The 18,510-nt window shown below is 37.1% G+C and overlaps 1 protein-coding gene across 1 annotated transcript; it reads right to left on the bottom strand.

Annotated features, from left to right (window-relative positions):
• Positions 1 to 2,614: 2,614 nt before the first annotated feature.
• On the bottom strand, positions 2,615 to 16,838 carry cckar (cholecystokinin A receptor). The gene is made up of 5 exons (XM_049481902.1): positions 16,419 to 16,838; positions 14,014 to 14,265; positions 10,194 to 10,455; positions 8,590 to 8,717; positions 2,615 to 7,235 (listed from the first exon to the last, which is right to left on the bottom strand). Exons 1-5 carry the CDS (start codon positions 16,552 to 16,554, stop codon positions 6,652 to 6,654), a joined length of 1,362 nt encoding a protein of 453 aa, XP_049337859.1. The 5' UTR covers positions 16,555 to 16,838; the 3' UTR covers positions 2,615 to 6,651.
• Between the last annotated feature and the right edge of the window lie 1,672 nt (positions 16,839 to 18,510).

Genomic DNA, 18,510 nt, shown 5'->3' with positions numbered 1-18,510 from the left:
TGGTGAGTACCAGATAATGGTAGCTAACAAGCAAAAGTTTAAACTATGAGACGTTCCACAGTGAAGTAAAGTTGTTAGCTATGTTAGCTAATGTTAACTACTTTAGTTCAGTGGGGAACGTTTTAGCTAAAGTTAGCTAGGTTAGCTAATGTTAACTACTGTTAACTACTTAATTTCAGTGGGGAATGTTTTAGCTAGGTTAGCTAATGTTAACTACTTTATTTTAGTGGGAAATATTTTAGCTAGGTTAGCTGATGTTTACTACTTTATGTCAGTGGGGAATGTTTTAGCTAACGTTAGATGGGTTAGCTGATGTTTACTACTTTATTTCAGTGGGAATGTTTTTGCTAGGTAGATAAAGGTAGCTATAAGCTTATTAGAAGTGCACAAGGCAGGATGTATCATTTTGTAGAAAAAGCATTTGGGAGCACACACACACCAGCTACTTTCACCCAAGCCTACCATATATTGTACACAGAGCAATGCAACTTAGTTAGCATTAGGTTAGCTAGCTAGATCTTTGAAAACCAGCCTACATTAGATCACAAATGGCTAGCTAAATTAATATGATTCTGATAACTGGATGGAGGATTGCAGAGCATGTGCACAGCACAACGTAGCAGTCTGTGAAGTCATGAACAGATCAATAAATATACTATCTGGGTGCTCACCAATTTTTTGCGTAAAATAAGTATGCAATTGGGACACGGCCACAGTGTTTTTTCAGTGTTCAAAAAAGCTTGTGGTTTGTTTGAAACTGACTTAAATATTAGCTCAACCCTTCTTCTCACTTCTACAGTTCTTTTATTTTTCTCTGAAGGAGGTGATTTATTATTGTTGAGCTCGTGTGTGCGATATATGCTGCTTGGCACTGTGGAAAGACATGATGGCCTTAAAGGTCACCTTCCGCGAAAATCCGATTTTTCTTGTTTTTTGTGGAATACAGTAGGTCTCTCCGAGTTGAATGTGTACACCTGCACATTAAACTGTTTTGCAGCCCCCATTGTCTGCAGGAGCTAAGCAAAGAAATCCCCCCTCCCCCCCTCCGAAAAACGGGTGAATTTTGAATTATCTTTCTGCCTACATAGGCAGAAACTCACAGACCAGCCCACCTTGGCTCCAGAAACTCCCAGAGGCGGAGCTGAAGCGACGCAACATCACCGCTCATCAGTTAGGAGGTGGGAGGCAGTGAGCGGCAGAGCGGTGGAGGGGCGTCGCAGTGCTCCTAGCCAATCAGAGGAGAGATATTTGCATGCTGTTTGGATGTATGAATATTCATGAGCAAAGCTGGAATCCGGTCATTTTGGACACACCCCTAAAACAGTCCATTAAAAAAGAGCTATACAGAGACACCTGAGCACTTTTTTTTTTTTTACAAAAACGGCTCACATGTCATTCATTCATACTAGAGACCACAACTAGACATTTTAAAATGAAAGAAAAAACGACGGAAGGTGAGCTTTAAACTGAACCTGTGTTTAGATTTTTTTTCAGCTTGCTAGTCATTCAGGGCTGGTTGGACAGACAGGAGAAAAGCTGTTATCCCCGCTGGAGCAGTGACTCGTGGGTAATGTCACTGGTGCCTTGTCAGAGCGGCTGCCGTCCTAAATCCTTTTACTCTCTGTATCCTCTCCACTGAGGCTGTTAAAAGCCTTATTTCACTGCCTCTGATTACTGTACAGCCAGGGAAACTATTACACAGGAGCATGCTAAGCACTGCACATAGACACACACATAGACGTTTCCATTTAGCTGCCCAAACATTTTATTGGGTTGCTGTTTGTATATACCAGAGCATCCAGTTCAGGCGCTTAAAAGCTTTATTTAATCCTTTGTACTTGTGAAGGTAGCTGTTTCACTTGCCAGCTCGCACTGTTGATACGTGAGAAAATATCAGCATGACAAATCGCAGCAGGTTTTTCTATCATACAGAGAATTAAATTAATATTATTCCTTAGCTTCTTACTCATTGCAGTACACACACACACACACATAGTTAAAGCAGCAGTCCGTAGTATTTTGTTTCTAAACTGAAAGCAGAAGCATTTTTGAGTGGAGAAGGGATAAAATATTGTGTTTAATGGTACCAGTGTGCTGCAAGAAGCATCCCTGCTAAGCCTAATATATTAATTCTAAAAACTGGGGTCTCAGGTCGCTTTTCGGGGGAGTTCTTCTGACCACGTCACGTCTTTACGTGCTTACGTCACATGTATAGCCTCTGAAAGATATACTATGGTTTAAAATGCTTCTGTAGAAGTTAAAGTATCAATGCAAGCTTTTTTCAAATAAAAGTGTAAAAAAGCAATCATGATTCTAATGTTATATTACAATGGTAATATTGAACATGTATGCCCATCGAAAAGGAAAGTATGTTAGTACAATGCAAATATATATAAACAATTTGCGCTACTGAGCTTGGAGTAGCTCAGGTGCAGCAGTGCTGCTGGAGTTTTTAAACAGTGTCCACTCACTACCACTCTATTATACACTCCTACCTACTGTAGCTGCTCCACCTTGTACACGTCAGAAGCTCAGAAGTTGTAAATCTGTTCCTGCAGAGTTAGTGTTTGTTATCCTACAGTCCTTCATCAGTGGTCATGAGACGCCCACAGAACACTGTTGGTGGACTATTTCAGGAGTCTAGGAGTGACACTGTGGTGTTTCAAAACTAGCCACCAGACACCAGAGGGTATACGAGTAGGCAAGTCCTATTAAAGCTTTATTGTTATATGTCAAACATTAATACATCATATATTGCATATTATCATACATTATCATACATATTACACTGTTTTAATACATACAAGAAATGCAGCAACTGCACTATATACAATGAATGCATTAATCATTAATATACCAAATTTTAACTTTATCCCCCAAACTGAACATTTTAAATGAATATAACAGAACTAACATAACTCATAATGAAAACTGCAAGTTACATCATCAGCATACGCTCACACAATAAAAGGGGCAGATGGTGTTTTTTTGATATGATGTGAAACCAAACAAACAAAAAAGCAAAGCTGTTATAAAGTCTTGATAAGACAATGATGTTAAGTCATGAGAGCTCCTCATAAATATGGAACATTAAAAGTGTACATGTTTTAGAAATCAGAAAAACAAAAGAAGCCACCCAAAATGTTTTCCAGGAACCTGAACTATCCCAAATGCTACATTTGCCAACAATGTCCCACTTGTACGAGGGAATGGGAGCAGGTGTGTGTTCTACACAGCCTTTCCGCAGGAGCTTTGATGTTGCTGACAGGTGTGAAAAGTCTCATGTGAAGATAAGGAGAGACTGCAGGGCAAATACAGGGTACAAGCTGTACGACTTTGAAGAACACAGTGTTTGGAAGTGAGTGTGTAACTTTGGGACAGAGAAAAAATGGGCAACCCACATCACACCCCATCATGCAGCATACAAGCTTCAAAAAGAAGAGTGTCAGAGTGACACACAGCACATCCTATTGACAGATCTCTCCACATATTTATATGGTAATGACAATAAGTGGTGGTCATTGCCATCTACAGATTTGGCTGGACGTTTCAGTGTCATTCTGAATCAGACGCAGACATTGGTGCTTTCGTCTGTGCTTTGAGTAATTGCTCAGTGGATAAGTCAGTGATGTATGGCTGAGATTATGTACACAGATCTTCAGGCCGAGTTCTGCAGTTTTAGTCTGGCAGTGTTCTGAAGGTCTGAGCACGGTTCCACTATGCTGGAGGTCTGTAGAGTCTCCCCAAGCGCAAGCTGTGCGTTTTCTCTAAACATCTGGACAGCCTCAGTCTCCTTCAGACTACGTGAACTGCGAGCGAGAACATGCAGCCGGTGTGGGGGGCAGGGGGGTGGTTAATGGGACGATACCTTTCACCTTTTACCCAAAAGTCTAATGAATTTCTGCACTATATGACCCTCTGTCTGCATCAAGTTTTATTCCACGTTTTATGATATTACACAAAAACTGCAATAAAACTTTATTTAATGTAATATTAATAAATTTACACATTTTGTTACTGCGATAAATGTGGATTTTACAGAATTATAGCTTTCAATGTAAAATGTATAAAAATGGAATTGCTAGCTAGTACTTGATAATTGCATACTACAGTCAGCATTGTTTAGCCCTTAGTCCAAATGTAGCTAATCAGTCAAGAAATGATTGCTGTCTGAAGTTTGCTTTTTTAGATTTGCACTAATAACATAAGATTACAATAAAATCAATTTCGACTGATAAAGTGGACACATATGATGTATTTACTGTACTCTAGAAAAGCAGAAAATTTTACTAATGCTAGTCTACTGTGATTAAATCTAAATATTATTCATTTTACTGCATTTGCAAGTGTCCACAGTGCATTATACCAACTTTCACATTTAGAAAAAAGGAACCTGCCTTAAGCCCCTCCTCCTACTTTAGTATCATATAAGTACCATTTCAACCTTGTTCACATGTCTATGAAAAGTCTTTACAGCCCTCCACAACCCTTTCTCCTCTGTTTTAATTCTGTTATGTCTCATTTCTAACTCCACTTCAGAGTGACAGGGACAGAAAAGCAGTCTCCTTAACTTCAGCTCAAAGGCCTCTGATGGCCTGGTCTAAATTAGCAAAAAACAGCTAATTTCTTGATGTTGGCCTTTTCTAACACTGTCAGGAAAACAACCTGTAAACTATGAAGATCTAAGTGTGTATCTACATTTTTTACATTACTAATAATCCATAATTTTATGAAGTTTATATTATACTATAATATACTAAACCAGGAGTCAGAACAGGGTGCATGGTAGGAAAGCAATTTAACAAAAATATCTGCAACGAATCCCCGTAATGTATCTAAATTGATAGAAGAACTATTTGCTTTTGAAGACACCTCCACTGTTTAGGATATGTGCAAATCTGTAATTTTACATTATTTATCTGAAAAAGTCAAACAAGCTTAAGTATTGTAATCGTCACACTAGAACACTGAATATACTAAAAGGCAACAGAAGAAAAACCTTTCAAATGGTTATGAGAAATCAATGTAATTTTTATTTGATTTGGAGCAATTCTATTGGTCCATTTATCATGAAATTATAATTATAATTTTGACAACAATGTAAAGAACAACTGCCGGATTCAGGTCATCTCTGTCAAAAAAGTGAAAAAAAAAAAAAAAAATCACAAAATGCTAAGATTAAAAGTTTTGACATTATGATGATATACTTGCATCTGGTATAAAATCCACTTCACTTTAATTCACAATTTAATTCAAGCTACAATAGCTCCAGTAAAAAAACTAAAGAAGCAAGCTTCAGACACCAAAACAGACATGAATGAATGAATGAATGAAAAGTTACACATTCTAAAAACCCCAAGGACTCATTCCACTCAACACTGTCTTGCCAGGCGGACTACAATTGTGGTAAACAGAAAAATTGTACAACTGTTTTATTTTTCACCAACATATTATTCTGCTTTTACTGTGAATTTGGATTTTAAACTTTGTATTCTTTATATTTATTATGGGTAAATAAAAAATATACATATATATATAGCCTCTATTTTATAAGCGTTTGTCAACGCTTGGACATTTTAGCAGTCCAGTAAAAAAACAACTTCTGGCCAATAGACTGCACATGGGCCAAACAACTGGAAAAACACAGAAAGGTCCAGAGACAGACGCACAAACTCCCGCCCCTTACGTAAGCTCTGCATATGACTCAGTACCCTAATGCCGACTGAAGACCCTCTCAAGCCGTCCACAATCATGCTCCATTTGATCCACGTGTTTATTCAGGCGTGACATGCCCTCAAAGTTAAACACTGGACTCTGTCTGCCATCAGCTTTTCAATGTTCCTGCCAACCGGTGTGTGTGTGTTTACACCTGTCTCAAGAGTCACGATCAGTACAGCAATGTCACATATTCAGCCATTCTTCAGTCACTTCTCTCCCAATCAAAGGAAGATTGAAGTCTGTGTCCAAGGTCTAAACTCACTGAAGGTCTTCAAACACTGTACAGCTGCCTAAAGAGAATTACTTACAGTCTTTGTATTTATACACAGCGCTGTGCAAAAGTCTCAGGCCAACCAAGAGGAACTATTTAAAACTATTTATCTGAAATAAAAGTGAAATACTGTTAGACAGGAACCTTTAAAAAATAACAGTTCTATAAAATGTTAATCCTAGAACTTCATAGATTTTTAAATCATGTGCAAAAGCTCCTTTAAGCCAATATTTCTCAATCCTGGTACTGAGGGCCACTGCCCTGCACTTTTTAGTGTGTTCAATTCTCCACACAGGCCTAACTGCATTCCAAATCATCCTGAAGTCAAGGTAGACTTGGCCCTCAGCATGTCCTCAGTAGAGCTATCAAGATCTATAACACACTCTGCTCCAGATACCTCCGTTTTCCATATTTTTTTCCAAAGGCTTTCCTGTCACACTACAGCACAATGTGCTTTATTAACGTTTATGTCTATTTATTCTAAGGATAAGAATGGTATAAGATCCCAAAAAATAATGTCTTACTAAATATGTTTAAATATTTATCTCAGGTGGCCTAAAATGTTATACACAACACTCCTCTAAAAGAGGTTCTTTTAAGGTGACCATTCCAAAAGTACTGGTCACTACATTCTTCTTCATCTCTTCTCACTTCTAACAGGCCTACGCCTGAGCAGACCCACGGACACTGGTGTACGTCAGTCTGGTCAGAGTTCCGCTGTCGTGCCCGAAACCTCCTCCACACGCCAGAGTGCCCAGCCCCCCTCCTCCTCCTCCACTGAGGCGGCCGCTGCCCCTGCCCTCGCCCTCCTGCTCGCAGGAGCAGCAGGTGAAGGTGGCCAGCATGCCCTGGCGGAAGCGCTTGTTCATGAAGCAGTAGATGATGGGGTTGACGCAGGCTGAGGTGTAGGACAGCAGGTGGATGAAAGAGATGGGTGCCCCCGTCAACAGCCGGTCAGCCATACGCTTATCGAAGGCCCGCCAGGCGTTAACTGCAAACACCGGCATCCAGCAGAGGAAGAAGAGCACCACGATGACCAGCAGCATGCGGATAACCCGTTTCTTGGCCATCAGGTTTGCTGTGGGGCTATTGCTGCAGACGCGGCTCAGCTTGGTCTTGGAGTTGCTGGAAGTGACGGTCAGGGCCTGGTGCTGTTCTGCGGGTTCTGAACGCTTCTTCCTGGAGGCCTGAAGGTAGCAGCCGTCGCTGTCACTAGGCTTAAGGCTTCCGGTGCTGCTCTCTCGCTCTGGGAGTAAGGACAAGCTTTATGAAATGTCTCTTGCCAGTCAGCAAATTCAACTATTCAGCTTCAACCTATTCAATGGACAGCTCTTTAAATGAGATACAGAGTGAGAGTCAGACCCGTACGTACTTGGATAGTGAAACCTTAATGGATTTTAAATAAGGCAATCAAGATGGACTAGATTATTATGGACCTTTTTTCTTTCCTCGAGTTTTGCCTCCAGAAAGTGAAAAGTATGTTAAATTGGGTTGAGGTCAGGTGACTGACTTATATAAGTACATTCAATTTTTTTGCTTTTACACAAGAAGATCTTGGGTTGCAATCACTGTATACTTTGGCTAATTATCTATCTATACTGCTAAGTGTCATCCTACCAGTACTGCAGCATCTGGTTGAACCTGAGCAGAGTAGTATATAATTCTATAAGTTTAACAAGTCTGACACATGATGTGATATCATGTTATTCTGTTATAAGCTATTTTATAAGACTAGTTATTTATGTCTTATAGTGTTGCTGATCTCACCAATGCATTCCTTCTGTTCAGGAATTTATAAGACTGTCAGACTTATCAGCTTGATCTAAATATGTTTGTTTCGTTTTCTCAGCCTGATGTCCCCCTTAAACTGCATACTGAGGTGTAGCGATGTCGATATGTAGTTTCTGCACCAGTTATAAGTTTTAACAAGGCCAATGTGTTGAAATGAACCTTTTAAAACATTAAACTAACTAGTATTAGATAATAATTATTAAATAAGCCTTACTTAAGGCTGATTTTGCTTTATCCAACTTTTAATAATTATTAGTGAAGCACTGATGATTTCTAATATCCAATAGACTTTACACCCCTTTATAACTTAAAAAAATAATTAAAAAAGCTTAAATCAATTAATTTTAAAGTAGAGAAGGCACTGTCGGCCAATTGTAGTAGTGCGACCAGCATCACTTTTGGGCATACAATAAACACATCAGCAAGTATCGATTTGAAATATTGATACTTTATTGATTCTTGTTAGGCTTGCTAACAAGACACATTGGCAGGCGATTTAATGAATGCTCATGTCATTTAAAATTAAATGAATGAACAGGCTTTTATCAGTGCTGTGGCATCCCCAGATAATCATTATTTTTAATTCTTTAATTCATTTAGGGACAGTCTTACTTCACTCACTGTGCTTACTTGTGTTGTTCTGTCAATTCATTGTAGTTCTCGTAAATTACATTGTTTTTACTTGTACAACCTGTATAATGTAATGCTACATATGAATACAATATCAATAGCTTATATAGATACATACAAACACAAAACCCCGTATTAAAGTGGCTATTATGGAGAAAAGTTGCACATGTAATACATACCTCGATTCGACTTCCTGTTAGCCATCTCAAACTTGATTCCTCTGTAGAGCTCGACAGAGATGAGACCATATGCAGTCATCATAACAATTCCCGGCACCAAGAACAGGATCAATAACAGGAACACATACCTGGCCAAGAAAAGTAAAGTTGCATAGCTCAGCAAATCAATACGTTCTAGCTGTATCTACAGTATATGGTGCCTAATGGTGTGCCTGAAACATTAATGATATACTTAATCCAAATGGACAGAGGATAATGCATCCGCAGCTTGAAAGTGATGCTAAACTATGTGGGCCTGTGGTAACAACCTCTGTGTTTTCAGGGTTAGTTTACGTGCTGCTCTGTTTAGGATCAGGAAAGATTGACAGCAGAATCAAATAAACAGTCCATATTTACTTTTGTTTTTTTTTTTAGAATTCTTCAACTCATTGAGAAATAGAGTGAAGGTTCACCCCAATCCTGTGATGTGTTTTTTTTTTAATTAATTTCTGTATTAATAAATCATTTATATTTTGGTAAATCCCTGTGGTTTTATGTAAAATAATAATGTAAAAAAAACAAGGGTCATGTGTTACTTTGTTATTAATTTGGTCCGGTTAGTTTTGGTAAACAAATATATTATGCCCTGTTGTCATAACCTTTTGTCTGTGTACAAATAAAAGATAATCTAGAGTTACTGTAGATACAGGAATCACTAAATGAATAGTTTTTGCTTAATAGGTGATGACAGACTTCCTTATTGTCCTGTAATTGTTCCGAAGTTTACAAACCATCCAAAAAAGTGTTTTCACACTGCTAACAAACCGAACCGTGGTTCAGTTGATCCACATCGAAACCACCTCTTTTGGTATTGACCTTAATTTATGGCACCTTTCAGATCTGCAATTTTGGTTTATATCAAACTGAAAATTCTGAAGTGCCAGACCAAACAAAGAAAGTTCCTGTAATGTCTTTAAAAGCTGCATCACAGAAAGTTATTACATGCAGGTGATATGAGGTAGAACAGAACATAAGTATCTATTTTCAGACATAGACATTTTAGACAATATCAACATTACATTTAATATCAAATGTAGGGCAGTGTAATTAATCATATTTTTATTGTTATTGCGATATGATTTTTCACAATAAACACATTAAAGGACTGTGAACTTTGAATAACAGCAGTCAAATGGCTCTCCATTTTTTTTATAATGGCCATAGTCTGGGTTTGTAGACACACCCCTGTTTTTGTCATAATCACTGTAACAAATCCCTGGTTTCCACATGAAATTACTGTGCCGACAAGAATGTACCTTTGAATCATGTACATTTATGCAACCAACATTGTTCCAATGGGCCACAGTATTAATATGCGTACTGGGAGTACATCATAGAAGGCATTACCACCCACAGTGTACAGAGCAGGTAATGGAGGTAATGATGGTGACTGGTGGAATCTGGCTTGAATTGTCTTTGAGAACAGACAAATGGCTTTGGTACAAATCTGAGGTTTCGTCTAATCCTAAATCACTTGCTCCAACCTAATCTTAAACTTAAACTGCACCTGTTTTTTTTTTTATTCCAGCAGCATAAGGGCATGTTATTTCTTGAAGATATCTTACCACGACTGCTGTATGACGTCACTGGGCCAGTCCAGGCGGCACATGTTGCCTGTGGTGTTGTTGTTGCGGCGGTACGGCACCAGGGTGCTGGAGATGGGGTAGGGCAGCATGAGCAGGAAGGAGAAGAGCCAGGTGGCGGTGATGACCTTGGCAGCGTGGGACTTGGTCTGCCAGGTACGAGATGTTAGCGGATTGCAGATAGCGCTGTAACGCTCCAGAGAGATGGCCACCAGGTTGAAAGTGGATACGCTCACTGAGATACCTGCGTGTATGTGTGTGTGTGTGTTTTAAACAAACAGAAAGGGGCTGGTGAATTAATTTAGCTTTATCAGGAACACTGCACTGTAATACTCTGGCATGCTGGTATTGTTATTAGTATTGTAGCACAAGTATCACCCTGCTGAAAGAAATTAGTATCTACACAGACAGGAAAAACCATATCAAATGTAAAAAGCGCTGGTAAACTCTGTGAACCCTACCAGTCAGAGTGCACACATTTGAGACAGTGCTGTGTGGCATAATGGTCTTCAGTAGGGTTATGTGTTAATATATTGGGAAAAGGCAAACAAATAAAAGACCTGGAACTCTAAATTAAACCTGGTTTTGACCAGATAAAGCAATAATGCACTAAAGACCTTCCACTGGATGGTAAATTATCTTTATCTACCAAAACCATTGCCACAATCTACTCTTGTTTTTCACTGTTTCTGGCTTTTTAGAAGTCTACCTAATGCTGTTTCTACTTCACCAGTTCACTTGCTTGCTTCTATGACTGCAGAACGCTGTTTGCCTGCTATTGTGTTCCGTACCTGACAGCCTAGGGTGTGGAAACAGAACTGGGGAATAGATTTTTGCTCCATAACAGACAATTCATAGAAAATACTGCTGTCATGAGGTGCTAGTCCTTAAACTCAAGCTTATTTCTTAATATCTGATGATGCCCCCTGATCATTTTAATACAGAATATATAATACATATTGATCCTTTAAAAGTATTTTGTAAATAAGGGATGTGCAAGTGTGAGGAACTTTTAAGCTTTAAGAACCTTTACATAATATAATAATTCTACAGCACCCACCTACACAATATGTCTTTCTAAGAACCAGACATCCAGGCCAAGATTGTTCTCAAAACAAATGATGTTGAAAGTATGCTCCATTTGTTTTGTTAATAGCCCCTTGCATTTTCAGTGGTTTGACACGTCTTACTTTATGGCCAGTCAGGAAGCTGATCTAAGATCCTGTTCTTATAAATGATCAACAATATGATCTGTTAGCTATCAGCGCTAGCAGACCCACACAGCAATAACAGTGGTGATCATAAATCCCGCCTGCTTTATCGGGAGCTAGCGTCACAGAATGAAGCAATATAAACAGGTAAAGCATGCCGGTGGATTTGGATTTGCAGCTGAATGCAGTGACATTGTTTTATTGCCCACCTATAGTGGATTTTTAACACAATAGAAATGTGATAAAAAAAAAAAAAAAGAGAAGGGCTGGACGATATGGTAAAGATATTCTATCACAACATTTTTATAATACACAATATTGTTTTCACACAAACAAAAAGCATCAGTAGTGGGAGATACAAAAAAAAGTTACTCATATTAGTACAGTGATATTTTTTCAAACTTTGGTTTGTTTAACACCTTTAATTTACTACATGATTTCTTATGTGTTCCCGTATATATATTCTAACGGGTACACTATTTCTCATCTTGACACAATATGTCCAGCTCATTCAAGGAGAATGTGTTTCATGAAAGTGTAAGTAGATTTAAATAATTATATAAATAAAAAATAAATAAAATAGCCTCAGAGATAATGGCTTTTTTATTGTTAAAAACACTGCAAAGAAAACTTAGATGTCAGAAGAGGTTAACCAGTAGTCTTAGATAGTAAAGTATTTAATAAAACTGCTACACTTTCTTTTTAGACATCACAACTTCTTCTCTTTACTGTCACTTTTGTAATCAATGTGTAGGGTAGTAAAATGTATGCACTATTTCTCACCAAACCCCTCTGAATGACAAAAATATTTCTAAACTTTTATAATATTAAAATATTGTGTAAAGAAAAGATGGGTGGAACCCCCTTTAGCTAAAAACTGAAATGTGTTTAGATGATCATACAGGTTGCAATTTCCAAACATCAGCTCCTTTGTAGGCTGCCAAAATGCTGATCAGTAATAAAATGTGCGAGAGAACAGAATGTTTAGGCTTGGCTGTGTCATCTTAAACAAACACCACTGTCCTCTTTTAACTCTCTTTAATGATACTTGGGCACACAGCTACTAGCAGAGGAGCATCTCTAAGTCTAAGCCAGTTGACTGAGCCAACACGGCCGCAGCACAAGCCAACATTACTTTAATAGGAGAACCTACTTTGATCCCACTTTATTTGGACAGTCCCAAGCAACCTTCTGCTCTTACCTACATCAAACTAACATTCCTACTGATAAGCACATTCTTAATCATACAGTGTTATTGCATGAATGAGAATGAATTTCGTTTCTGCAAGAGGAATAATAGCAAGAAAAAAAAGCTCTTATCTTTGTCATTAAATTCTCACAGCACAGTTATTTTTCTGAAAGGCCTTTGTGGCGTAAGAGTGATGACCTTCACTGTGTCCACACTGAAATATCTGCAATATATACACCTATTGTTGCTGTCACACAAAACCTCATAGTTTAATATATATATATATATATATACATATATATATATATATACATATATATATATATATATGTATATATATATATATATGTATATATATATACATATATATATAGTAACAAATGTATAGAAATCATGTCAATCTGACATGTCATGATATAAATAATGCACTCTGTATTACCAATATTGTCTGCTTCTGATAGAAATGCCATAGAAATGAGAGTAATTGTACACCTGCTTAATCAGTGTTTCTTCTGTTATCAAGGGTATTAAAATGTGTTTTTGTTATAATAACTGTCTCTGCTGTCATTCTACTAGACCGTCATAGCATTGCTGTGAAGATCTGATTATATTCAGTGACAAAAGAGTGTAAGTAAGGTCAGAATGTTGGATGATTACAACCCCACCTCATCCCTAACGCCACAATTCATCTCAAAACTGATTTAAACACCTTCATTTTAGAGATCACAGTTCCACTGTTCCACAGCTCTAAGCTAGGGACTATACACTCCTCTGGACCATGCCTGACACTAGACATAGAGTCAATTGTTTCCCGTTTCTCTGCTCCTGAAAGGGCTATTCTACTGCCAGTAATAGAAAGAAGTAAGGACTATCAAAGATGTAGAAGTAAGTGGAAGCATTAATTTGTGGATCTGTCCACAAACCTTTTGGACACATAGTGTATTTCCAAATATCAGGTTTTTTCAAGACTTTGAAAGTATCTTTAATGGCAGATGCAAAGACCATTAAAACGTTATGATGAACCTGGTTCTAATCAGGAACGCCCAATGAAAGGAAGACCAAGAGTTACCTCTGTTGCACAGGATTAGTTCATCAGAGTTACCAGCCTCAGAAACCACAAGTGAACTGCACCCCAGACAAAAGCATGCTTTACAGAGTTTTTTTAAAACACTTTTAAGTTACTACATGATTTTTTATGTGATCTTTCATAGTAGGGGAACATTTTTAAACATTGAATGAGAATGTTCAAAATTTTGACTGGTAAAAAAAATAAATAAATAAATATATATGTATATATATATATATATATATATATATATATATATATATATATATATATATATATATATATACCATGGTTACACATTCAGACAGTAGTGTATTACCACAAACAAACACTCACCCATGAAGTACGTGGCTGTTTTACAGATGCCACTGCCGAAAACAAAGTTCTCCATCAGGTTGGGGATGAGTGTGAAGGGCATGCAGAAGACACACAGCATCAGGTCACTCACTGCCAGGGACAGCAGGAAAAGGTTTGTGACCGTACGCATCCGACGGTTCCGTATCAGCACAGCGATGATAAGGCTGTTGCCCAGGACACCGAGGAGGAAGATCAGACTGTAGAGGATGATGCGGACTGTCTGGTTTATATCTAGGAATGCAATAGTTGGACAGGACATATATGCAGTGTTACTAACAGTGATGAAGCATTTTTATTAATGATTTAATTATGTATTTGTATAAATACAGGTCTCACCCAATTGTCCATGAGTATATGGCATATTTTAATAAAAACGTATATGTGTACTGTATATTAAGGTGTATAAATGTTGTAGAGTCATGTAACGTATGTTTTTTGTTGTGTTGTTAATCAGACATATTTTAGAAAATATTTACAAAAAGGACACTTTAAATGTATATGGTGTTAATGTGAAAAGTGGTTGCAAATGAATGAAAATACTTTTTTGGCCAACACTAGTGACTAAAAGAATGAATGGCAAATTTATTAAAATAAAACAACTGTGCCAATGTAACACATTTTATTATTTTTAACATCTTTTTTTTTAATTTTATTGTTGTTTTTTGGATTCCCATTAGCTGCTACAACAATAACTGCTGTGTAACACATTTAATTTATTTCTATCACAAGAAAACAATTATATTGATTAGCACAGTTTTTTAGTTGTCACAGCAACTTTGCTGATGTAAGACCGCTTGATTTACATTATTCTAAAAGAAGAAAAACGCTATTCCATGTATGGGAAATTAGATACCATTGGAAATATTATGTGTTGGTTTTCTAAGTATAATTTATTTATATTATATACAGAGACACATTTTTGCACTTCCAAGGCATGTAATAACTTACATAAAAAACACATTGCTAGCACATTATATGCTAAATTATAAAAACTGACTTGCAAAATGCCCTAAAATGTGTAGTACCTTTGGTTAAAGATAAATTTTGTTATATTTTCTTTTTGCAGTAGTTTTCCCCTGTTGAAAAATGTACAATTACGCCATCAATTTATCAATATTTGTTTTTTTTTTAATAAATGATTTAAAATTAAATAAAAAATAGCAATAAAAATATTGCTACATAGGAGTGTCTTATTTTAACAGACATGTTTTTTCTACTATTTTAATTACAATAATCTACAGATGACTGTGACATATAACAGCTATGCTTTATATGACATGTCACTGGTGTTACTATATGGCAACAAATCACTTATTTGTAAATTAAAAGCAAACTGATGTGATTACTTGTATTAATTAATTTTGTTTACCTCATTACCAAAAATCGATTAGGTAAAGTTGTTTTAAAGTAGTTTTTTCCATCATCAACATTAAAATATGTAATGCACAAACCATAAAACAGACGTTTATTTAATGTTTTTTGCTATTATGGATATATTGGCGGTGTGCAAAGAAAAATGTGCATTTTTAAAAAGGTAAGAAAACGGGAAAAATGCTTAACTTTCTTAACCTTAGTTACGGTAAGTTCTGGAAAAAAAAAAAAATAAAAGACCACTTAATAATTATGAGTTTCTTTGATTTTACTAATTGAAAAACCTCTGGAATATAATCAAGAGGAAAATGGATGATCACAAGCCATCAAACCAAGCTGAACTGCTTGAATTGTTGCACCAGGCGTGGCATAAAGTTATCCAAAAGCAGTGTGTAAGACTGGTGGAGGAGAACATATTTATTTCTAAACTCTTTAAACCTCTTGAATATGAAATTGTTTTCTTTGCTCTGCATTTGTTTTGTTATTTCAGCCATTTCGTATTTTCTGCAAATAAATGCTCTAAATGACAATATTTTTATATGAAATTTGGGAGAAATGTTGTCATTTTACTCAAACATATACCTATGAATAGCAAAATCAGATAAACTAATTCAGAAACTGAAGTGGTCTCTTTTTTCCAGAGCTGTAGTTCCATTTATCACCGAATTTTCTCTACCCAAAGGAAAATAAATAAAATAATTTATTTGCAATACACACAAGAAACAACACAGAATCTCAGGCTAAATGAGAAAAACGCCACATTATTTAGGTCTGTATTTAAGTTTTTTTAGATCTTAGTATTTACTACAGCACGTAAAGCCTGTTACTGAGCGTGGTGATGGTGGTGGAGGCGCGCGCATCTGTGCGCAAAAACTCAGTATCAGACAGAAGCTGAAGCCTGAAGTTAGGTTATGTTTTTAAGTGGAAATAAATGCTATTACAGCAGATACCTCATATATTACATCGTAAACGCCGTACACACTTTAAAACTTCACAGAGCAGCGCTGCCCTACCTTTAGGCTCTCGGGTCGGGCCGGTGGTGGCCGTGGGGCTGAGGTCGCAGTCCGAGCCGTTCCCGAACATTCCGCACAGCAGCCGGTAGATGTCCGTGCCGTTCAGCAACATGTCGTGGATGGTGAAGGTCTCCATGTTGCCTCGTGGTCGACTTTATTACACAATATTACAGGAAAAAAACGTATGTTTCCTCAGCGGAGGCGCGCCGGGACTTCACTGTTTTTACGTGTCTGTCCACGGCATGGTGGAGCTCTGTAAATGTCCAAAGTTAAGCAGCCAGAATAATAAACTTGCTCTTACAGCTGTAGCGATATTTAGAGATGTTTAGGCGGGAAACAGTCCAGTCGGAGCGCGAGAGCGTGAGTTACAGTCTGTGTGAGCGCGCGCGCTGCTGTGCTGGAGAGGTAAGAAGCTCGCGCGCATGGAGATCTGCAGACTCCGCCTTTACGCCTCTCCATGCATGCGCGCATACACACACACGCACGCACAATACACTGTAGGACTGTAGTCGACTAATCGAATGATTATTTTTTCGATTAGTCGATAGTAAGAGATTATTTCTGCCGTCTCCACCACCTCTAAAAATGAGAGGAACAGCTGAACATGAGATTTAAAAGGCATTTACCCTGCAGGCACCTAACAGTATTAGACGTTATCCTGATGTAAATTTTTTGTCATCTGACATCATGACCAGCATTCAACCTGAAATTAACATTTATTGATGTTGGTAGTCAGCTTCTGCCATCAGCACTTTGTGTAATGCATTACTGTTACAAATTAATGATTAGTCGACAATAAATTTTGTAGTTGACAAATTTAAATAATCAACATTGTCGATTGTATCGACTAATCATTGCATTGTTTGTGAGCGTCATAAAAATGGGTAACAATTTATTTGACACCACTTCTAATGAATGCATTCAGATACTTTAAGTGCACCCATTGCTAACTGAAGCATACTTACACAGTCCCTGCAGAAGAGTTTTACAAGTAGAATAGGACTCTCTGGATCAGACAATAAAACTGCACACATAATCCTAACCTGAATTCTGATTTTTTATCCTAACCATAATTCTAAACTCAATCCAAAACCTAATTATACAGTTTAAAAGCTAATTCTAATACCAACCCTAAATCTAATCTTAATCCAAAACATAATCGTACCTAAACCTTAACTCTAACCCTAATCAAACACCTAATCCTAACCTGAAATCTGACCTTTATCCTAAAATAATTCTAAACTCAACCCAAAACCTAATTATTCAGTTTAAAAGCTAATCTTAATGCAAACCCTAACTCTAATCTCAATCCAAAACCTAATCCTACCTGAACATTAACTCTAACCTTAACCTCAATCCAAAACCTAATCCTACCTGAACCTAAACTCTAACCTCAATCCAAAACCCATCACCCTATGGTTGTGAAAAAATATATAATTTAGTCAAACAATGTTACACTCTGGCCTCTATCAGAACAAAATCATTTGCAATCATCTGTGTTATGAAACTAAGTGCTTATAAATTATGGCAAATGATACAAAGCAGTACTACAAAACCTGTTAATCAGGTTTCATACTGTGCGTGAGAAACCACTTATTAAAATCTGTTTCTATTAATCTGTTATGGAGGGAGAAATTAGGTTGATGTAGTAGAATGGTAAACAGTTGATGGATAGTGGAAAACTGAGCTTCCTGTTTTTGAGACTGCCAAGAGCAATCTTGAAGATAAAGAGACAGAGAGCATCTGCTACCTCCAGGAAGCTGCTGTAAAGAAATGGAAGTGTGTGTGTGTGTGTGTTGTCTTTCAAACAAACAGCTTTTATTATGAAGCCATTACCCATAATATGATGACATTAATGTCATCCAGCTTCTAATCTGATCACTTTATATGTACATTTTTTCAAATGTTTTAAACTGATTATAAAAACACAGTTGTGATAAAAAATAGCTAATTTAGAGCTAGTGATGAAGAGGGCATAATGCATTTCAAAAATATAGTAGTTGCACATGAATAAAAGACAATTTATTTATTTTACACCGACCATAACATTAAAGAGTGGGATATACATATTAAACAGTAAGTGAGCAGTTAG

This window comes from Astyanax mexicanus, chromosome 8, assembly GCF_023375975.1.
Source record: "Astyanax mexicanus isolate ESR-SI-001 chromosome 8, AstMex3_surface, whole genome shotgun sequence".
Lineage (NCBI taxonomy): Eukaryota > Metazoa > Chordata > Actinopteri > Characiformes > Acestrorhamphidae > Astyanax > Astyanax mexicanus.
Note: the sequence above shows the minus strand (reverse complement) of the source record. Positions and strands in the feature narration are given on the sequence as shown.

Bases quoted from the DNA above. Each gene is read 5' to 3' on its own strand.
- cckar (XM_049481902.1), bottom strand. From the start codon at position 16,554: ATGGAGACCTTCACCATCCACGACATGTTGCTGAACGGCACGGACATC. The intron at 10,456-14,013 runs GTGAGTGTTTGT...ACATACACGCAG, and splicing joins AACAGCCACGTACTTCATGG to GTATCTCAGTGAGCGTATCC. The intron at 7,236-8,589 runs GTATGTATTACA...CCTTACTCCCAG, and splicing joins TAACAGGAAGTCGAATCGAG to AGCGAGAGAGCAGCACCGGA.